A 21,845-nucleotide genomic window follows, 5' to 3' on the forward strand; every position below is an offset into this window, starting at 1 on the left:
ATATATATGTGTATATTTATTGAATAACAATTGTTTTCTTTACATACAGACATATACATTTGTACACATATAGTGTTTTATATATATATGAAATTATATTATTTTACTTTGTAATATATTCATTAATATATTTATATACTTGTTTTCTATATAATTTTGATATTTGTTTTAAGTTAATTGCACTCTAATTCACTACACTCATTGAATAATTGTTAATTTTAGAGACAGTTTTAAGTTGGATTCGAAAAAAAATATATTAATATTTTTTTTTTTATTATTATTTTTTTTTTTATCTATTATTAAATTTTCTTTTTAGTAATTTTTTCTGTTTGCCATTCTCTAACATTATTTACGATATTCAATTTGAAATGCTGATTTCTTTTGATACAGTTCAGATCAGAGTTACTTAAAGTCTTAACATTTTCGGCCCCTTTCTTGATTTTGCGGAGATATGGGTATAGCAATACCAGACATTTACAGCAAATATATGTATATAAGTATTATATACATATATGTATATATAATAACAGTCACAGTTACAGTTTACAGTTAGAGTAAGAGTTTCCTTGGGGTTACATCTAAGCGAATACCTATAGTATATAGATATATTTATATGGGGCACCTTGGTACCTTGTGGGAGAATCTGCGGGTTTGGCAAAACATTCATAGATTGGGCTGCTACAACTACTATGTAAATATATATAACATATATATACATAGATTCATATATATATTTAGATATAATGTTGGCTATTTATCGAGCAATTGCGGATCTACTTGTTCTCAATAATCATCTGCAGCTGTAGAACCAGACTCCGGGCCAACTGCAGCACCGCCTGGGCATTGTGACGCTCGGCCATTTCTGAAAAGAATTTTAGATATAGATATATATATCCCGAAAACTCTAATCAATTTGGACTATTACCATTGAAGAACTTGATGACATCCGTAAAGTCCATGCTGTTGGATAGAATGATGTCGCGATAGGTTTCGAGCAGCGCCAGCGCCAGGAAGAGCACAAAGTGCCCGGAGGCAATGTGCTTGGCCGCCCAGATGACCTCCCAGGTGGCGAAGACATCGTCGTAGATGAGCTCGCGCTTGAAGTCCAAGAGGAACCAGCGGTAGCAGAAATAGAAGTGCGTATAGTCCCCGTTCGAGTCCATTAGGTCGTACATCTCCGAGTCCAGTATCTGGATGAGCGAGCTGATAGAGCGAGACAGATAGAAAGTGATTTAGAGATTTAGTGAAAGAGACATGGATGGGTGCATGGATATGGATGGGGATAGATACCGCATGTTGGCAAAGTGCATGTCCATGGCACCGCCGCTGGGAAAGTTCTCGATCATGCGCTCCATCAGCTTGCAGAAGCAGCTGTAGCTGAGCGACTCGTCATCGAAGATGACCAGCAATGGAGCGACCAGATCGCACATGCCCTGCATGTAGCCCACATCCAGATGCTCCCACACATACGTCGATATCACATTGCGCAGCTTGTCCAGATTCTCGCTGGCAAAGTACCAGTAGTTGCGATCGCAGCGCTGCACATCCTTCTCGATCCGGTGCAGATTCAAGCCAAACTGCTCCAGCAGCTCGCTCTGTGCGGGCAGAGATGGAATTGAATGTGGAATGTGATGGAATATGAGTAGGAGTGGGGGAACTTACGCTGTAGACGCCGCCATTGGAGCTGGCTGGCGAGGCGCAGGCCGACTTTGGCTCCTGCAGTGCGTCCAGATTGGGTGCAGTGCCGCCTCCTCCAGCTGCCTCCAGTTGCTCGCTTAGCGCCGGCATCTGGCTGCCCGTCTTGGGGCTGCGCTCGCAGCTGCCAATGTCCACGGAAGCATTTGTGATGATGACGGCGGCGGCCTGCTGTGGCCTCACCGCCTCCTCGTCGTCGGGCAGCTGTGCCTGCAGATCGTCGGCGCTGAGGAACTCGGGACTGAGCACGCTGCGCGTCTCGCCCGGCTGCGGGGCACCGCCAACGGTCTCGTACGACGATGTCGTTGAGGTGGAGCGGCTCGGCTCCTTGTCCGCTATGGACTTGGCTGCAATTGCTTTGTCGGCTGTCATCACTGCGGATTGATTGCCCTCGGGCTGTTTCTTCTTGATGTCGTCCTGCTCCTGCTCCTGCTCCTGCTCCTGCTCATCCTCTTCGTCGAGATCGTCGAGGCCCTCGTCCACATGGCCCGAATCGGTGCTGGTCTTCATGGCTCGTGGTATGGGCTTGACACTCAGGTGCGCCGCACTGACGCTGGCCGACTCCTGCTGCAGCTGCTGCTGCTGCTGCCGCTGCTCGTCGTCAAACTCCAGGTCGCCCGGATCTGATATATCCGAAATGTCCTCAAACACCTCGTTCTCCAGCTCGCCGCCCGCATCCAGATCGGCGGCACGCACAGTGCGCTCATTGCCGCTGTTGCTGCCCGAGCTGAGCTTGGCCACGGCCCTGGCCGTCTTCTCCTTCTCGCGCTGCTGCACAATGGCATCCACGGCCAGCCACTCGCTCATCGTGGTCTCATAGTAGTGCTTGCAGGTCTCGTCCTGCTTCCGGCGCTCCTCGGCGGTGGTGCCGAAGGCATAATGGCCGAGCAGGTACGGCCAGACCTCCTTGCGCAGCTCCGGCTTGACTCCCCCAAAGTAGATCAGGCGATAGAACTCGGTGGAGTCCTGCAGCATGCCATCCGCATTGAGCAGCTCCCAGCGCTCCTGGGTGAGACCCTCCTCGTCGGCTTTCACTTTTGGTGGTTAGAAAAGAGAGAGTGTGAGAGGGAGAGAGAGGGAGGTAGATAAAGAGGGTCTAACTCACTCTCTGGTGTGATTCGTCCGTGAACCAGGCCGGAGAGATGCGTCCGGACCGTGGATAGATGGCGACAGTAGGCCAGCCAGCCGTAGAAGGCGCGCGAGATGATCTGGCGACGCATCGTGGAGCAGACCATCTCGATGCTGGCGTTCTGATTGTGCTGCTGTAGCAGGGGCGACTCCATCGGGTACTGATCGATGGACAGGCTCTTGTTGGAGCAGTCGCTGCTGCCGGTGGTGGAGCAGCTGCTCAGTTGGGCGCGCCTCGGCGTGCTGCGTACAAAGTCCAGAATGGAGTGCGTAGCAGCTGCAGCAGGTGCAAAGAAAGAGAGAGAGAGAGAGAGAGAGAGAGAGAGAGAGATAGAATGCGGAAGGAAACGGGAGGAACTCGAGCCTTTGACCTACCGAACTCTTCGTGGCGACTCTTGCTGACAATGCGAAAGACATAATCAATGGGCGTCTCGTCCACCGACTCCATGACCGAGGGCAGGATGCGACGCCGCATGCTCTTGGGCCACAGAAACATTTTGCCAATGCCGCGCTGCGACCAGAGTGGCGGATCGAGCTGGCCGTGCGGCAGCAGACCCGTCTCCAGGCACGAGAGAAACTGCTGCATGTGCCCGCCCTCCGGGAAGTGTATGGGCGGCCGCTGTACGCCGTCCTGGCCGACCAGGATGACGGTGCCGCCGCTGTCCTCGCCGCGGCTCTGGTGACAGTGCACATAGACGATCTCGTCCACATTGATGTTGAGGGCATAGGCCCAGTAGATCTCCTTGTCGATGTCCTCCTCCTCGGCGTCGTTGTAGCCGTTCATCAGCTGATTCGGCGTCCATTTGATGGTCAGCGTTTGGATGTGCTGATGCAGGCTCAGGTAGCCCGGCATCAGCTCCGACACATCCTTCGGCTGGACGTGCACATTGTTCTTGCCATAGAGCAGCGTGGCCTTGGCATTCTGATGCAGCGACTCCACATAGTCCTTGGCCACGGTCGCCGAGGCAATCGACTTGAACGAGCAGCTGCTGGCATCATCCGAGCTGGTGTTCAGGCTCCGCTTGAAGTTGATTATCGCCGGACGCGAACAGGTGGACGAGGAGCGACGACAGCTGATCCGATGGCGCTGCAACTGAAAAGCCATTGGTAGCAATGTTAATAGTATCAAGAGATTCAGAGTAGTACTATGGTGGCCTACCAGCTCATCGGCATGCGGATCGGTCCAGTAGTGATCCGCCGTCTTGGCACGGGTAAAGTCCAGGGCACACGGACCCACCAGCAGCGAGCTGAGTATGGAGCCGTAATCGGGATCGGCGACCAGCGCATCACGATCGTAATAGCTCTGGGCATTGCTCACCAGATACTCGATGATCTTTGTCAGGCGCTTCTCGTACAGGGCCAAGCGTATCCAGAGATATCTGCAAGCAGAAGCAGGTGAGCAAACTCTAGTCGGGTTGCCCGACTAGCAAATACCCTGAAACGCCATTGATCTTGATCTGGATATATGATCAAAAATACAGGCATGCCATTATTAAAGCTGAAGAACTCGAACTATATAACTGCTAGAGCGCCATCTAGCGTTTCTTAATAGAAACAGCATGATTTTGAAAATTGATTAAACCTTTTACTCAATAACTTCTGTTCTACTTCATAGATTTTAATGGAACTTTCAGCACGTATACAATATAGTTCATTAACTACATGGAATTTTTGCAAAACTCATTCACATGTTGGATATATTCACAAGTGAACTTCAATTTGGTAAATATAGAGCTGGTAACCAAAATTGAATAATCAAAATTGTAAAATTTACACATAAGTCGCTATACAACATTTGAAAACTCTAACTATCTCTATAAGATATATATATATATATACAAAATATTCATAACATATATATGGACCTATACAAAATTTTTTTTTACGCTTTTATGGATTCATAGATCATAGATATATTCAGATATACGGATAGGCAGCAGAACAGAACTAAATAGAGTCAGCTCGTCGTCATGATAGAGAATATTTATATGTATGGGATCTGCATAAATATTTTATGATAACTGCCCATGATCAATGGGGTCAGGGTATAAAAGCAAGACTCTTGCAGAGGTGGAGTGTGAGACAGAGGGAGGAAAGGAGACGGAGAGGTACAGCGAGAGAGAAAAAGAGGGAGAGAGAGTAAGGAATAGCGAGAGACAGAGAGACGGAGAGAGAGGGAGAGAGAGAGAGAGGAAGGAATAGTGAGAGAGAGGGAGAGAAAGAGACAGAGAGAGGAAGGAAGAGTGACAGACAGAGAGATAGAGATATAGAGAGAGATACAGAGATAGAGAGACACAGAGAGAGAGAGAGAGAGAGACAGAGAGCTGTATATTCCTACAGTTACTCACTTCATGGTGACCAGAGACATGCTGGTGCTGGCGCTGACCGACACCGATGTCGTCGCCGAGGCCGACGTGGAGCCGGATGCCGTCGATGTGGCTGCATTGGTGGTGGACATGGAGTTGCTGCTGCTCTTCTTGAGCATGGGCGGTCGATTGAAGCTGTCGCTGCTGGAGGAGGAACGCTTGTTGGGATCGCTGGCCTCAATCTCCTGGACCAGCTTGCTAATGTGCTCCGCCTCGGCGCACGTTTTGGCGATCTTGTGGAGCAGCGCCGTCGTCGACGACGTCTTGAACAGGCCGAGCGCCCGACGGCGCAGTCCCTGGCTGAGGCAGGCCTCCACAGCGGCGCAGAGCGATGTCACCGAGCTGCTGTCCTCGTGCACGTACTTCTTGGTGACCGCCTCCTCCATGAGCTGCTTGACCTCCTTCTTGACGCTCGCAATGAGCCGCTCCTTGAAGTCCATGCCATCTGTAAATGCCAGCAGGACAAAAGAGTCAACATTAACGTTCGACGACCAACTGCCGTGCCAGCCACGCGAATCTCATAAAAGTAAACCCCGCGGGGCCTTAAAGCGAAATCACAGCCATGACGCCCAAGCGCACATATCCACCAACTCAACCCCCCACCGCTCCCACTAGCCCAATGTCGCTTTGAAACTCAATATGCTCAACATGTGTCGACGGCGCTGGCTCTGGCTCTGGCTCTGGCGCTGGCTCTGTCCCTGGTCAGCGGACGTCACCCAAAACACCCAACGTTAAATTAATACAGACGACCCGTGCGCCCAGCCTCTGGGCAGACTATGGCCACACCTTGCCAGCGCCTCGCCACGCCGTGCCATGGTCGTGCCTGGACGGCATCCATCCAATGGCCGGCAAATGCTAATGGCATTTGCACTCAAAATTCATGATGACTTCCGGCTACGTATAATTTAATTTTCATTAATTGCTTTCCATTTTCGCCTCACACCATCGCCGTGCCACGCCCACGCCAACCCAAACTACCAACTGCAAATGTCAAAGCAATCTGTCCAAAGTTACTCAAAGTTATTGTGTTTGCAGTTGGATCCCGCAAAGGCCAAAGTTTATTAGTTGCAGGAAAAAACAAAAACAGCAAAAATTACAAATGTGACAGCGAAAATATTTTGAAATTCAAGGAAATAAACAGAAAAGTTCTCTCTAATTAGCAGAGTTCGCCGCGTGGCTTGCATTGCAGAGGCCAGGATCCCCATTTAAGCAGCTTTGCATGAGAAATTTGACATTTCGAATTGGGTATCCAAATTCAGCAATGTCTGTCACATCCATGTTAGATTATCCATCTATCATCTATACAAATTTAATGAAATTAACATTTTGTCATTTGATTTTTCTTGTTTAATACTAATTAAAAATATAATAAAAAGGAATTTTAAAGAAATAAAACATCTATAAGAGAAAAGTAATATGAAGGCAATTTCTGCGTCTTCTATATAATTTTTTGCATTTCAAATGTTATTTATTTATTACAAACAAAAAATAATAACAAATTTCTAATTCACAATTTTTTATTAATTATTATTAAAAAATAAAGATAATAAAAAAAAACCAATTTTTGCATTTTCCATTAAATCAAAATTTTTCTTGTAATTCTTCCTTTCTGTTTCAAAATTTATATAAAAAGATAATAATTCTAATAAAAATATTTAATATATAATATTTAAGTATATAATATTTTTATATACGATAATAATAATATTAATGATAATAAATAAATAAACATAATTACTCTTATATACAATAATAATAATATAAATAATAATAAATTAATAAATAACAAATAAATAGAAATAATAATATTCCAAAATATTAATTTTTTTCTGTTAAAATAGATTAAAAAAAACTTGTATATATAAAAAAAAATGTAATAATATTAATAACGTATTTAAAATATAATATTTTAATAAATATTATTATTTCTATATAACAAAAAAAAAAAAAAAAATTATATTAATAATAATAAATAATGAAACAAAAAATAAAATTATAATATTTAATATAAATATTTTTTATCAAAAAGGGCAACAAAATTTAAATTTCGTTCTTATAAATACCATATACAAAATAAAATAATATTTTTAATATTATAATAATTATAAATATAATATATTTTAAAAATTATAAATATTTGAAATTGGTGTAAATTTAAATGTACTTGAGCTTTAAATGAATATTCAAAATATTCAAAATGCAAAAGCTTTAAATGAATATTCAAAGTATTCAAAATGCAAAACAAATAAAAAATGATATTTTATATTTTACTTATATATTTATAAATATTTCGTTATTTATCTTTAGATTCTCGGTTTGCCTTTAAATAATTATTTAATTTTGTCACACAGTCATCATGAAACACATTCCAATTATTTTAACAACTGCAAGCAAACGCTGGTGGCTGTCCGGCCGGATGCCGCATGTACAGGTAAAAGGCAAAAGGCAAAAGGTAAATAACGCGCACACAAAACATATCAAATGTTTTCCTTGCTCCTTGTAAACAGTAAATGCTGCGCTTAATGAATTATGCCCGCGGCGCGAATGTTAAATGAAATCGCCCGGTGCTTGGGCAAAGATCGCGGGCGACATAAATGTGGCATGTGGCATGTGGCATGTGGCATGCGGCATGCGGTAAGCGGCATGGCCGTTGCGTTTCGAGTCTCTGATTAAATCGTTGCATACATTTGCCAACGGATTCTTACACAAGTCGAGGTGCAATGGCAACGCCATTAAAGCCACGTCTGGGTCGAACGTGTGCCGGGCCACAGCTGTTCCGTCGCCAATCTGTGGGCGGGGGCCAGCAGACACAGCTGGGCGCTGCGGCTTTCAGTATGTGTGTCGGTCTGGCGACAATACGCTGTCTGGCAGGCAGGCAGGCAGGCCGGCAGACAGGCGCACCAGCATGGCCCCAACATGGGCCACATGCTGAAATGAAATGCGTACACGGCTGCCACGCGTACAGCATGCCGCTAACTGGCTGGCGTCATGCGCCATTAAAGAAATGGCGAGCAGAAGGGATGCCAGGACAGGACAGGGCTGGAGTGGAATGGACTGAGCTGCGTCGCCAAGTTGGTTAGGTGTAACGTAACTGCTGCTCCTTTGTTGCATCCATCCGCATTCGCAACACTTTTCCATTGCACTTAATTAGTATTTAAGTGTTATTTACAGCGCGGTCAGCGGCAACAGCAACTCAAACTGACAAACTTTTTTTATAAACTCATTTTTATTAAAAGCAAGACATTGCACACACACACACACACACACACACACACACTCGCACACATTGACATAAAATGCTGGCGAAATGTAAACACGAGTGCAAAGTTCAACTTTGCAGCGCTTGTATTTGCTTTGCCCTCACCTAACACGAGGGCCCTATAAATAGGTCGCTGAATATGCGATGCTAAGAGTAAGAGTAAGCTGACATATGTAGATGATGGATGTGCTTGTATACATATATGTATGTAAACATACAGATTACATATATTTGTAAACGCTCATTCCATAATCTGTCAACCTTTTTGCCAAATGTTTTCACAGTTTTAAACTCGAACTTCTGAACTTCTCTTTTAATCAGTTACTCTCTTAAAGTCTGCTCTAAAAACTCATTTCGTATTATTTACTCAACTCACATATTTGCAATATATATTAGCAATCGACTCTATCATAAATAATAATAAATAATAATAATAATATTTATTAAATATCTATTGTGCTAATTTACTGGAAGATGAAGATTTTTTTAAATAACTTCTTTAAAATATACAAAAATATATGCATATTATTTTATTTGATTATGTTTTTGAGTGTCACCATATTTGACTTAACAAATTGTTATTTAGAATTAATTCTTGCTAACAATAAATAAAAAAATGAATAAATAATTTTATTTTTTTTACAATTAAATCTTTTTGTTTTTTTTTTTCTATTATAATAAAATTTTATTATCTTTTTTAATTATTTATTTTTTTTTAATAAGTAGACATTTATTTTTATTGCTGAAAATCCTGTCACTTTTTAGGCAACTTTATCTAAACAGAAACTAATTAAATATATGGGCCATATGGGCATTTCTCCAGAAAAGTCGGTGTTTGTAGCGTACAAACCTCCTAGATATTTGGTAATTACAGTCGAGTCTCAATAATTCGAATTCAGATTAACGAGAATTTTTGAGAATTAACAATGAATTTTGTTAAGGTGATAGAATTTTATTTCGATTTATCGGGATAATTTAATAATTTTAATAATTTTGTTCTCAAAGAAGATCAATTTGGTACAAATTAGCGCTGAATAAATGCTACAAAAAGTCTTTCTATTTTGGCAAATAGTGGCTCTATCGTCCTATCACGTTATCAAAAGGCGACTTTTCTGAAGAAATGTCCTTTGCTTAAAGCTATAAAATATTCCAACATCTTAGGGAAAGAAAAATATGGTCTTATTTCAGGTAAAGTTTATAGAATATCATTAATACGTCCTTTTTTTGCACTGACTGTTTCTTTGATATAGTTTCAGAAGAGTAAAAAAGAAAAATGAATTTGAATGCAAAGAAACTTTTCAAAAGAAAACAAAACTTTTCTTAAGTTCTACAAAAATATGAACTACTTATACTAGAAATATCATAAAAATTGTTCAAGCTCAAGGCTTTCGCTCAAGCGATTACCTTAAATGAAAACAAATTATTGAATCGACGTCTTGCGTGTCTCTTGGGAGGCAAAATAAATAAATAAATAAAAATAAAAAAAAATAAAAACGCTCATAAATCTGCATTCAGTCTCAATTGATTTAGCTCTCTCAACTGAGTGCAGCTCTGATTGCTGCTTTCACTCAGCCAATCAAGTTGTGCCCACGCTCTCGCAGTGCTTTAAAGAATTTATTTTGCTCATCACGCTCGGCTTCTGCTTCAATGCGCTGCGTACTGCTTTCATGGCCAATCTGCAGTGCTGGACACAAGACAAAGCCACAGGGGATTGGGTCTAGGGCAAACGGTGGCCGTAGCATCATTAGTGTTTTCCTTTGGGCCAAAGAAACTTGATACGCACTCTTTGCTTCAATTTTGTTTTTGTTTTTCTTTTTTTTCGATATAGACAAGGATCAAAGGCGAGCCAAAGCACGTCAAAGCAAAACGGCTATCAGCAATTAAATAGAGCGATCCACATTCTGGAACTATGTAGTTGGTAGAGGCAATGCCATAAAAAGTGGAAAATTTAAAATCGAATATATCAAAAGAACAACTAGATCTCGGGCAACATCTATATTGGAATATACAAAGCCATCAAAAGTGATAAATTTATGTATGTATATACAAATATAATAATTGAAATTTCCAAATTCTCATCAAATAAAGAGAAAAAAGCTACATTTTGACAGTAAAAATTTAGCTGATTCTTGCAAATTCCTCCAAAAATGTCTTCATAAAATTCTTATATGAAACTCCCCTGACACAAGAATAACCTTCATATACAACCTCCCTCATATACCTCCCTAAAGACCATATATTTCCTCATCGCATCTCTGTCTAGCTCAGAGTATTTAATATTCGTCACATGAAGAGATCTAGCGTTCGTCATTATTTTTACTTTATTTTCATTTATTGCGCTCGCTTTTTATTTGTTTATCCGGCCGCTGTTTGCGCCTGAAATGAATGTAAATAACACATAGTTAATTGCCGGGCGGCTGAATGTCATGTGCACAGCTCAATTATTTCTCTGTTGCTTTTCACTTTTTATGATGACATTTGCACGGCGCCAAATGGAGCGTGCCCCAGCACATGGCTCTGGGATGAAGGAAAATTAAGTGCGTTTCGCAAAGAGCAAGGCCACGGCCAGCATCCAGTGGTCCCCATGGTCGGTTGGATGTGACTGCTGGACTGGTGGGGCGTATGTGTTATATATATACATACATACATACTATATGGCCGAGTCAGAGCTGAAGGCAAAAGTTCTTAAATTGAGAAGCGGCGAGTGCTCAACGGCAAAGTTCTTAAGCCTTAAGTCTGTGCATTTCATTTGAAAGTCGAGGCGCATATCAATTTCACCTCGGCGCCATCGTAAATTCATTAGGCCACGGCATAAAATGGCAAATTAATGGCTCAAATGGCTCAACCGCATTTCAGCTCCTGGGGCGAGCAATTTAATTGCCGCCCAGAACACGAAACGCGCCAAAAATATTTAAAAATAAACCCGCATATTTTTACTCTAATGCGCGTCATCTAAAACTGGACCTCTCGCTCCCTCCCTCTCCCTCTCTCTCTCTCTCTCTCTCTCTTTCTAAATATATATATATATATTTGTATTCAACAGGGGACTGACGATGGCTGCTTTGGGTTTTATTTTTGGGCTGCTGCGCGCTATCTTTGCAAATGATTTGACCCTTGAATGTCATGACCCGTATCACAGTCTATGCCAGATGGGAGCTCAAATACGTTTCACTGCGAAAATTCATCATAATCGACAGCTGACATCAAATTGTCAGAAACATTGCGCGAATTATCTGGAATCTGCAACAACAAAATGACACACAACAATTTTTGGATACATATATATATATATTGAAATTTTCAATATATATAGAATTACTTTCTTATTGTTAAGCTTAAGCAACAATAATAATAAAAATTATTTTTAATTTAAATTGAATATCTTAAAGCCACATGAAGCTGAAGCATAGGAAATACTGTTCATATTTTTATGCAATAAATTTCAAGTTGAAAAATTTAATATTGAATAAACCTAAAATTTAAAATAAAAAATAAAGAAAAATAAAAATAAAAACTTCAATTATTCATGTATATACTTATTATAAATATTCTCTATTATTTTTATTGACATAGTTCAAAATTGTTAGCCTATTTTATATTTTTAGAGAGCTCTAGCTAATACCGCTTGACCAGGCCATTCCCTGATGCCTGTAAAGAGCTGATATTCTAATCATTCCACACTTCTACATAGGCATGCACCTATACATACCTTAGCGCTCTGCCAACTGCGCAGCTGACGCGCTGACTGGGATACATTATGATAATTTATTTGTTGAATAAATTCTCTTCTAGATAGACTATCTGAAACAAACTTTCCGAGCGCGATAATCACATTCGAATTTTGCGTATGTGACAAATCTCTAGTAACAACATATGAAATACTTTTTTTTTTTTTGGAAACTTGAGGGCAAAGTGCTTTAAACTGTGGCTGATACACAAAATGCAATATAAATAGAAAATAAATTTAACGATGACTGCGCTATAGAGTCGAAGACAGAAGCCGCAATTAATAAATTAAAAAAAAAAATAAAATAAAAATAAATAAATATTCTATAAATTACACACGACTTTACTTTGTGCTACATTTGCAGACTCTAGCTCTACATAAGAACGACATAAAATTCAGATAACAGATTTTTAAGAAATTTTAAAGGGGTATAGATCTTGATTTTTAAACAAGATCCATCATTTTGCATATATATAGAATGGACATTTATTTGTTTGATGAGTTCAAAGTAATCCAAGCTAGTATGAACTTATCTTTCTTTAGTCACCACTAAAGGTCTTTCTTCAATTTTTCTTTACCATCCAAATATATCAAACAATGTTCAAATTAAATTCTATGTAAATATGATATCTCAGCTGCACAGATATAAAATAATTCTTAACACTGTATAAAGAAAAATAAGCTAACATTAAGCAACATGTAATAATTTGGAAATAAAGAATATATTGAATTGAATTGAAAACATTTTTTTTTACTCTACGCTTCGGTTTTATTTGTTCAATTATTTTTGTTGTTTAATTTTTTAATATATATATTTTTTTATAGATTATGAAAGAACTTTTTTATTCTTATGACATTAAATTCTATTTATTTTCCAAATTTCTAAGATTCGGTTTCAGCTTTTTTTAAATTTAAATATCGTTTTTTTATTAAGAACGATTTTCTATAATCCTATGAGTAAGTATCGATGACATTGTAGCTAAGCATCGATAGTTAACCATAGTGCTTTCACCTCTAGTTCTAAGTGAACTACTGCAATAATATATACTAAATGGATATACATATATATATGTATATATGCGTGCATAATAATATATAAATGAATATGTAATATATGCACATGCCATAGCAGTATCATCACTCATTTGCTCGCAGAGAGAAAGTTTGCATCGTTAGGTCCTCATATTATCTAAAGCTCCAGCCGCAAATTCGTTACTTAATTCCCTTGTTAATGTAACAATATATATGCACATAATATATGTATGTAGCATGTACATCTAGCTGGCTATCTATTTAGTGTTAGACAGAGCCGCAACGACTGTATAACATTATCGGTTTATTTGAGTTTGTTATGTGCCCCGTGTGTTTTATCAAAGTGACAACTATTTTTATAGAATTAAGATAAACTCTTAATTAGGCACAAACTGGCGCAGGCGTAAAACCAAGGCCGTGCTACGGTATTGTGTGCGGGTCCCGGGTCCCGGGTCTCTGGGCCGGGACATCTGTTGCTTTCTGTTATTGACATTGTTGTTGTTGTTGCTGCTGCTGTTGTCGTTGTCGTTGGTGTCTTTTTTTTTTTATCGCTAATGTTGGTGATATTGCTCATGGCGTATGTTTGGCAAATGAGTTTTTGCTGCCCAATGCTATCAGCAGCAGCAGCAACCCGCATGAAAATTACCAACCCACACGCATTAATTTATATAAAATACGTGTGCATATATATATGGTATATGTATGTGTATATATGCTGCACAGTTAACACACAAACTGCATTAAGAAGGGCTACAGAGGAGAAATGCCATGAAATGTTGCCTACTTATTTGGGCAAAGGCTGTTTCGTCAAAAAGTGTTGCCTACTTATTGGGGCAAGTGTTTTACTAGGTTGCCTTTGTTGTTTGTGGCGCTGCCAGCTGTTGTTGAATGTCAGCATTTCAGTGAGCTCACTTTAATTAAATAGCTGCTCATCATTGTTATCTGCAGCTGGAGCAGGAGCAGCAGGAGCAGGAGCAGCAGCAGGGGCTACAGCCCACGCATATTTTGCATTGCAATTTCACTTTGATTTCCATTTCCATTTTCAATTTGCATTTTTCTTTGTTTGCTTGGCTTAATTAGAAATTCTATCCGCTGCTTCGCACTGGACGCTCTCTCTCTCTCTCTCTCTCTCTCCCTTGTCTGTGAGCGCGTGGGCCAATTGCAATTTCGATTTCACTGCGAATACTTTGCAATATGGCATTTCGATTGAGATTTCATCTGTCTATCTATGAGTATTTTTTTGTTCAATTCTTTTGCTGCAGCGCAAAGGTCAAAGTCAAAGAGAATTGTGAATTTCCAGAAAAACTGGCACACTCAAATGCATGCACAAACACACACACACATATGAATATGCTTCGTTTCCCTGTCCATTGTGCTGCGCATCGGCTCGCATTTCATGTTCCGCATTCTGGGAACTCGACGCTCTTATATTTTCAGCTTGCTTGAAGATGCCTCTTCGCACCACAGTCAAGTATTATAAATTTTTGCTTTGATATGTTCGCCCCTGAATGCGAGACTTACGGTTCCCCTGGCAAAGCCCCCAGCACATATTAGGATTATTTATTGATATCTATTTTCTGTGAAAAAAATCTGCTTTCTATAAGCGTCATATGTCAGCATATAGCTTCGATTGACTGCCGCAGCGTCAAGACGCGCACACGCAGCTTAAAAGTTCCATTTCCCATTCTCAGTGGCAGGTTACAGGCCCCACACACCCCCCACCCCCTCTCCTGGAAAGGGCGAACACATTTTTGAAAGAAAAACCAAACAGGCATTATGTCATGAGCACATATGCAATATATTCCTTGTGCTGCTTCTCTGCCAGCGAACCAGCTCAGCTGTGTGTGCGTGTGTGTGTGTGTGTGAATTGTATTGTCTAGTAAGCTGAAGCCAACGCAACAATGCCTACGATGAGCTGAGTTGAGCACATAAACAAACGCCCACCTGCAATTGCCAGCCCCAATTATGCTGCCCATTGAGTTCTCATTCATTAAAGTTTTACGCGCTCGGGATTATGGCTGCTGCCTAGACTTGCTTTAATGCCTCGACTAGCCAGGAGCAGCGCCAAAGTCCGCTGCTAATGAATGCTTGAATCTACTGTATCGCAGTCTCAGTCGACGCCATGAATCTCTGATGATGCTTCGTCGCTAAACTAGCAAATCTGATTCATATTTCCCACACCAAAGTCACTGAAAGAGCTCTGATCCTTGGCCGGAACAACTCTGGGGCGCAAACAAAAGATGAATTTGAAATACGCAGCAGTCAGGCGCTGTCCGAACTTTAATTACCAACAACTTTTGCTCAGCTTTCGCTGGCTCAATCAACATGCAAATGAGAAAATGTTGCGGCTGCTGCTGCTGCTGTAGGTTTTCTTCGCTAGAGACTCTGTGTGGCAGTGCTCTATCTGTACTTAGCAAAAGCTCTGCTTGGCAGTGGCATAGAGAAGGATGGGCGAGGGGGAGAAAGGTGTGGCACCTAATTACCCAATGAATCGCCCAATTAACAGCTTTTTTTGTATTCCTTTTGTTACTTTTTTTTCTCCTTTTGATACCAGCTGAAATCAACTGCTTTTTGTTGACCTCATTTTTAAATAATTTATTTATTTATATTTGTGTTTTATTCAATCGAAAAATCAACAATTTTTGTGGACATTTGTTTTTTTGTTTATTTATGTGTTTATTTATTTTTATTTTTAAAATAAAAAATTAAAATAAAACATAATATAATAAAAGAAACAAAAACAAAAACTGAGGTAAAAAAAAACTGTTGATTTTTCGGTCGATGAAGAAAAATCAACAGTTTTTTTACCTTTGTTTTTGTTTTTTTATTATATTATGTTTTATTTCAATTTTTTATTTTATTTAATTAAAAAATCAACAGTTTTTCCATCTCTAGTTTTTTTTTATATTTTTATTATATTTAATTTTGTTTTAATTTTTTGAATATTTTTATTATATTTTGTTTTGTTTTAAATTCTTATTTATTTATTTATTTTGATTTTTTGTAATCGAAAAATCAACAGCTTTTGCTGATATTTGGTTTTATCTTTTTTTTTTTTATATTTATAAGTAATTTAAATGGAAAATCAATTATTTGTTGACCACTTTTTTAATTAATTAATTAATTTTATTATATTTTATTCAGTCAAATAATCAACTGCGCTTTGTTGACATTTGCTTATTTATTATTTTTGATTTATTTTGTATTTTATTCAATTGAAAATTCAGCAGCTTTTTGTTGACATTTGTTTTTAATTTTTTTTTTTAATGAAATGCCATCATCCGCAAATCAGAATCAGAATTTGTTTTTAATTTTTTTTTTAATGAAATGCCATCATCCGCAAATCAGAATATTGATTAACCCAATTTCATTTATTAATTACATATAATATTAAAAATAAACACAAAGTCGGGAATGCAATCAGAATTACCCCCACGCCACGCCCCTGCTCGCCGGCTCCAGTTGGCTGGGTACACAATGTTCGAGCTGATTCAACTTGAACGATCCATACTTGATGGGAGCCCCAGTCTCTTTCATTATCGCCAGATACCGCTGCACTTTAGACTATAATTGCTTTTTTGTTTTCTGTTTTTCTTTCACGTCAAACGGACTGCTGCTGCTCTGCTGCTAAATTAATGATGTCCAGACAGTGGAGCTCTCAGCCAGGCACTGGCATCATTTGGGCATGCGAGTGGCGCTGACATGTGAGTCGACATACGGCGAGTTCATGGAATGACGGCACTGTCACTGGCAGTGGGACCCCGTTGCGTCGCAGCTCTCTATGCTTTATGTTTTACGGCCGGGCCGTCGAAAGCGTGCCAACGCCTTCGAAATTCCCAGTGCTTTCTTTCAATGCGTCCGCTTATTTGCCTCACATTAGCTTTGTTCTCTGTTTCTGTCAGCCTGCCTGAATACACACCAAAAGCAGCCTGGCATGACGACGATGATGATGGTGATGATGGTGATGATGATGTGTGGAATGTCACGCGAAAGGCCCTATCGACCGTATGGCCCCATGGCCCTATGGCCGTCTGAGACGACGATGCAGATGGAAACGTTGACATTTCTATTACAAAGTGAAACATTTTTGCCCGAGTTATCCGAGTAGAGCAAATGGAATGATTCTGAGCAGAACCAGCCATCATATGCTCTATTAAATACCCTCATTCAGCTTATAATTGATAAAACAGTTTACTTATGGAAAAGTCATAATAAGATTGATAGGTAAACAAACTGTTAAAAGATAGAGATTATATAGTTTTCATATTACTATTTTTTTAAGGCCACATTAAAACCAATTTTTTCTTATGAAATACTAAATGATGGCTGCCTCAGTTTAGCCAGAAACGCTTAAGTTGTAATTGAGAATTTCCTCTGATTTGGCTGAGCTTCAAGCTCTCGAATTTTTTGGGCTTTTTCACATTTCAAAAGAATCTCTGCTAGAATTTTAATTTAAGATCCAATAGAGTGTGCTGATAATACTTAAGCCTTTCAACTCGAGTCCCGATAATTCAAAATGGCAGGGAGATCAGTTTTTTACGTTTCTATTTACACAGAAATTCAAATTATCGATAATTATCGAGAACTAACTTTTGGATTTAACAAGATTTTCGAGACTCGACTGTACAATACTTTCTGAAGCCATGATAATAGATTCAGCTGAATTTCGATAACATTTAATAAATATTCATATAAAATTATTCAACATGCGTTTAGCATTTTAATAATAAACACAAAGAACTTTACTACGGCTTCAAGGCATTGACACCGTTCATATGGAAATAGTTAAAGTGGCAAAATATGTAACATATAAAAATATATATACATATGTATATGTGGATATGGGAAATGCTATTGCAATTTGTGCATCTAAGTGTAATCGATAACATAAACAACTGTTGAACTATTGTTATCGAAATAGTATCACTCTTGCTTGGTCCCTTTACTCCATCTCAAGATCTTTCATATGGCTTCAAGTCACTGACATTAATTTATATGGAAATAGATAAAAACACATGAGAACATATACGAGTAGTAGATATTTGTATTATATACATACATGTATATAGTATATAACTAGTATAGTATATAGTTAAGTTCCCAAAGACATTTAATTCCTTGCCTTATGCATTTGGCATGCTCTGGACAGGCATAAAACAAGTTTTCCTTGACTTCCTCATGCAATATGCCCCAGAGCAATGCATACCCCCTGCTATTCCTCTATACAATGAATGCTGTATAAGAAGTCAGAGAAAAATGTTGCTGCGCTGAGCTTAGAAATACCCTTACCCGAATTGAAAGCAAATTAAAAAAAAATAATAATAATAATAACCGAAAATTCCATATAACTTGAGATAATGCAATATACATATACTTAAGAAGAAACCTCAGTCTCAAGATTAAACAGCTTTTCCGATAACACTCGAGTGGCTGCATCGATTGCCAGCTTTCTACATTTTTATATTGCTATCTTGGCAAAGTTGCATGCTCTGGGCTTAGCTGATAAGACCCACTGTAATAGTAGATTATACGGCTCATTGTGCATTGAAACAGCCGTGCTGCGCTGGCGCTCGGCTGGTGGAATGCGTCAGATGTGAACAGCAGGAGCAGGAAATATGTCAAACACATATATGAACAATTTTAGCCAAAGTATTTCCATGTAGCGAGCGCATCAGCTTCATAGTAAACGAAGCTAATCTGACTTTCTGCTGCTGCTGTCTGAGTGTGAGTGTTTACTTCTCTCTTTCTCTCTCTCACTCTGTGTGTGTGTGTGTGTGTTTGTGTTGTGTTTTTGTGTTGTCTACAGAGCTGATGCCCTCGTAACAATGCCCACGACATCGAGTTGAGCACATAAACAAACGCCCACATGCATTTGCCAGCGCGTATTCCTTGCTCAATTATGCTGCCCATTGAGTTCCCATTCATAAAAGTTTTACGCACTCCGGCTTTTGGCACCGCCTTGGGCCCACTCTCTAGCCGCTCTGACTAGCTGAAAGTCGAGATAAACGCAGCGACTTGGCATTGCTTGCAACTGCAATTGAGTTGACACTTGACCAAGTAACTTTTTAGAGCGCTGCGTGATGCCTTAGAGTGAACCAAGCTGATCCTAGTTTGAATTCCTCTAAGGCGCGTTTGAATATTTAATTATTGCAATTCTGCTGTCCATGATGTGACTAACTAAAAGCAACGAACTGCACTCAACTGCTTGTATAAAGCCTGTGGCAGGCCAGTAAGAAAAAAAAAGAAACTGCACTATCGTTAACTAATAATGTATCGATACTTAACCATATCGATGGCGATGCGGCTGTCGATAGTTGGCGTGAGCGCGTTGATCGTGAATAGCTTAAGCAGAAGAGGAAAGAGGAGAGCGCAATTTTGAAGCAGAAAGCGAACAAGTACAAAAGCATTAGCTGTAAAAATCATATCGGTAAAGAGCGAAATAAAGGCTGCCACAAGCCTCATAGGAAACCATGAAAGCAATTTACTATATCCAACACCATCTGCTGCAGCTGGCGGCACTTCGTAGATTTAACTTCTCTAATTCACATTTTAATCTGCAGTTTGTAAATGGGGCTTAAGAAGTCATTTGGAATACGCAGCAGCCAGGGGAGCTGCCAGAACTTTAATTACCAACAACTTGCGCTCAGCTTTTGCTAACTTGGTCAAAATGCAAATGAGGGAATGAAGGTGAACTGCAGCTGCAGGTGTTGTTGCTGGAAGTGCCCCTGCTGCTGCATAAAACGAGGCGCGGCAGGGACAATGAGCGAGAGAGAGAGAGAGAAAAAGTGGGAGAAATTGCAAGCGAAATTCATGTTCATAATTGACCCAATTGTGAATATTTTGGACTAAAACAAATTGAAGCATGCACCTTATGAATATATATCTAAATATATATATGTATGTATATATGTATATATGAGTGTGTGTCTATGTGGCAGTTAAATACCTGCAGTTGTTTGCACCATGTTGCCAGCCCAAAAGCGGTGAAGCTTTTAACTTTTACACACGCGCGCGTAAAATATGTATGTACATATACAGAATACGTATACGTGTATGTGTATGTGTATGTATATGTTTCTTTTTCAGTATTTTTTTTATTGTTGTTGGCTTATATATTATATTGTCTGTCGGATTTGGTGTGAGTGTGCGTGTGTGTGCGGTTTCTGTTACGCTCCACGCTACGTATAAGCAATTTCTCGCTAACTGTGTCCTGTTTACAATAATAACACTCGCCGTCTCCTGCTAACGCTTTCACTTTCATTTAGCCAACTCGGCTCGCTTATTTACTAGTTGCTGGCTGACTGCGTTTTACACTGAATTCGGCATGCTGCCGCTGGGGAGCAATGTACGCTGATTTGCTTGTTGTTGTTGCTGTTGCTGTTGCTGTTGCTCTAGCTGTTGCTGCTGATGTTGCCGTTGCTCTAGCTGTTGCTGTTGTTGCCATTGCCAGGAACCAGTGCCCTAAAGCTAGCAGCAGCAGTCAACCAGAATATAACTGTCGTATTATTACGAACAACAACAGCAACAAAACGAAATGAAAAAAAAAAAAAAACAAAAAAAAAACACAACACAACAAAAAAAATCGCACTAAAACTCCTATGCCAGCGTGCGTGTGTGCGTATATCGGTCTGCGTGTGTCTGTGTGTGTGTGTGTGAGCGTGTACGTGCGTGCTTCTGTCTGTGTGTGCTTCCTTTTAAGCTATTATAATATTGGCATTTAGCTAAAAGCGTTACGACCGCACGCGACCAGCTCAAAAGTAAAACTGAAAGCTGGCATTCGTTGCGTTCCACAAATCCACGAAGCTGTTGCTGCTATTGGGGTTGCCATTGCCATTGCCGCTGCCGACGTCGCTGTCGCTGCCGACGTCGTTGTCGCTGTTAGTGTTACTGCGGTGGCAGTCAGCCAGTGGCCGCAGTCACAGAGCTCTGCTGCGCCGTCAGCCCTTCTGGCTGTCTGCCTTTCCCTTTTAGCCAAGCATCAAAAGCTTTTTTAACTGCCCTTTAACACTTGTTGTCCCGCTTGCACGTCTGCCGTAATTTTATGTATCTGTATGTACGCACACACACACACACACACACACATACAGACACACACATTTATATACATATGCACAGTGCTGACGTCGAACGGCGTTCGCCACAAGCAACAGGACAAACGACCCGGCTCTGACCCCAGCCCCAGTTCTAGTTCGCCGTTTGCCCCAAATTCGGCATCTGTTATTACTGTTGCTTCGTTGCTTTGCTGGCTTGCGCGTTGGCGAGTTTGCGCGCTGCGCTTACTGCAACCCGCACCGCACTTGATACCGCTCCAACTCCTGCTCCAGCTCCAGCTCCTGCTGCTCCTGCTGCTGCTGCTGCTGCTCCTCCTGTTGCGCTGTGGCGTCACTGGGCCCAGCTTACCTAACCTGCACACTCCGAATTCCTGTGTGCCAACCATCAAATCTGTTGGCTCTACCTATAGCCACCTGCCTACGCCTACACCTGTGCGCCCAGCATCGGCATTCGCTCCAATTGCAAAGCCAAAGCCAAAGCCAAAGCCAAAGCCAACCACAGCTCCGCTCATGAAGCTCTGCTTTAAGTCGACGTCACTAGCTCGGAATGTTTTCAAGCAAATTTAATCAATAATTTCGATAATTTT

The 21,845-nt window shown here is 40.4% G+C and overlaps 1 protein-coding gene and 1 long non-coding RNA gene across 2 annotated transcripts in view; one reads left to right on the top strand and one right to left on the bottom strand.

Moving 5' to 3' along the window:
* LOC149090703 (uncharacterized) overlaps window positions 1-21,845 on the top strand; it is a 128,259-nt gene that overhangs the window by 337 nt on the left and 106,077 nt on the right. The window lies entirely within an intron of this gene.
* Window positions 604-20,979, bottom strand: tbc (trabuco). Its single transcript, XM_089264072.1, has 9 exons — window positions 20,154-20,979; window positions 5,172-5,634; window positions 3,983-4,202; window positions 3,199-3,916; window positions 2,801-3,100; window positions 1,663-2,729; window positions 1,291-1,595; window positions 926-1,203; window positions 604-862 (listed from the first exon to the last, which is right to left on the bottom strand). The coding sequence occupies exons 1-9, from the start codon at window positions 20,170-20,172 to the stop codon at window positions 774-776; spliced, it is 3,459 nt and encodes a 1,152-aa protein (XP_089120198.1). The 5' UTR covers window positions 20,173-20,979; the 3' UTR covers window positions 604-773.

This window comes from Drosophila navojoa, chromosome X (genome assembly GCF_054131105.1).
Source record: "Drosophila navojoa isolate 15081-1374.11 chromosome X, UAZ_NAV_1.0, whole genome shotgun sequence".
Classification (NCBI taxonomy): Eukaryota; Metazoa; Arthropoda; class Insecta; order Diptera; family Drosophilidae; genus Drosophila; species Drosophila navojoa.

What these genes read in the sequence shown, in the direction of transcription:
- tbc (XM_089264072.1), bottom strand. An exon ending in GAGTCGCCACGAAGAGTTCG is followed by an intron (nt 3,101 to 3,198) that starts GTAGGTCAAAGG and finishes CACCTGCTGCAG; the next exon opens with CTGCTACGCACTCCATTCTG. An exon ending in CCAATGGCGGCGTCTACAGC is followed by an intron (nt 1,596 to 1,662) that starts GTAAGTTCCCCC and finishes CTGCCCGCACAG; the next exon opens with AGCGAGCTGCTGGAGCAGTT.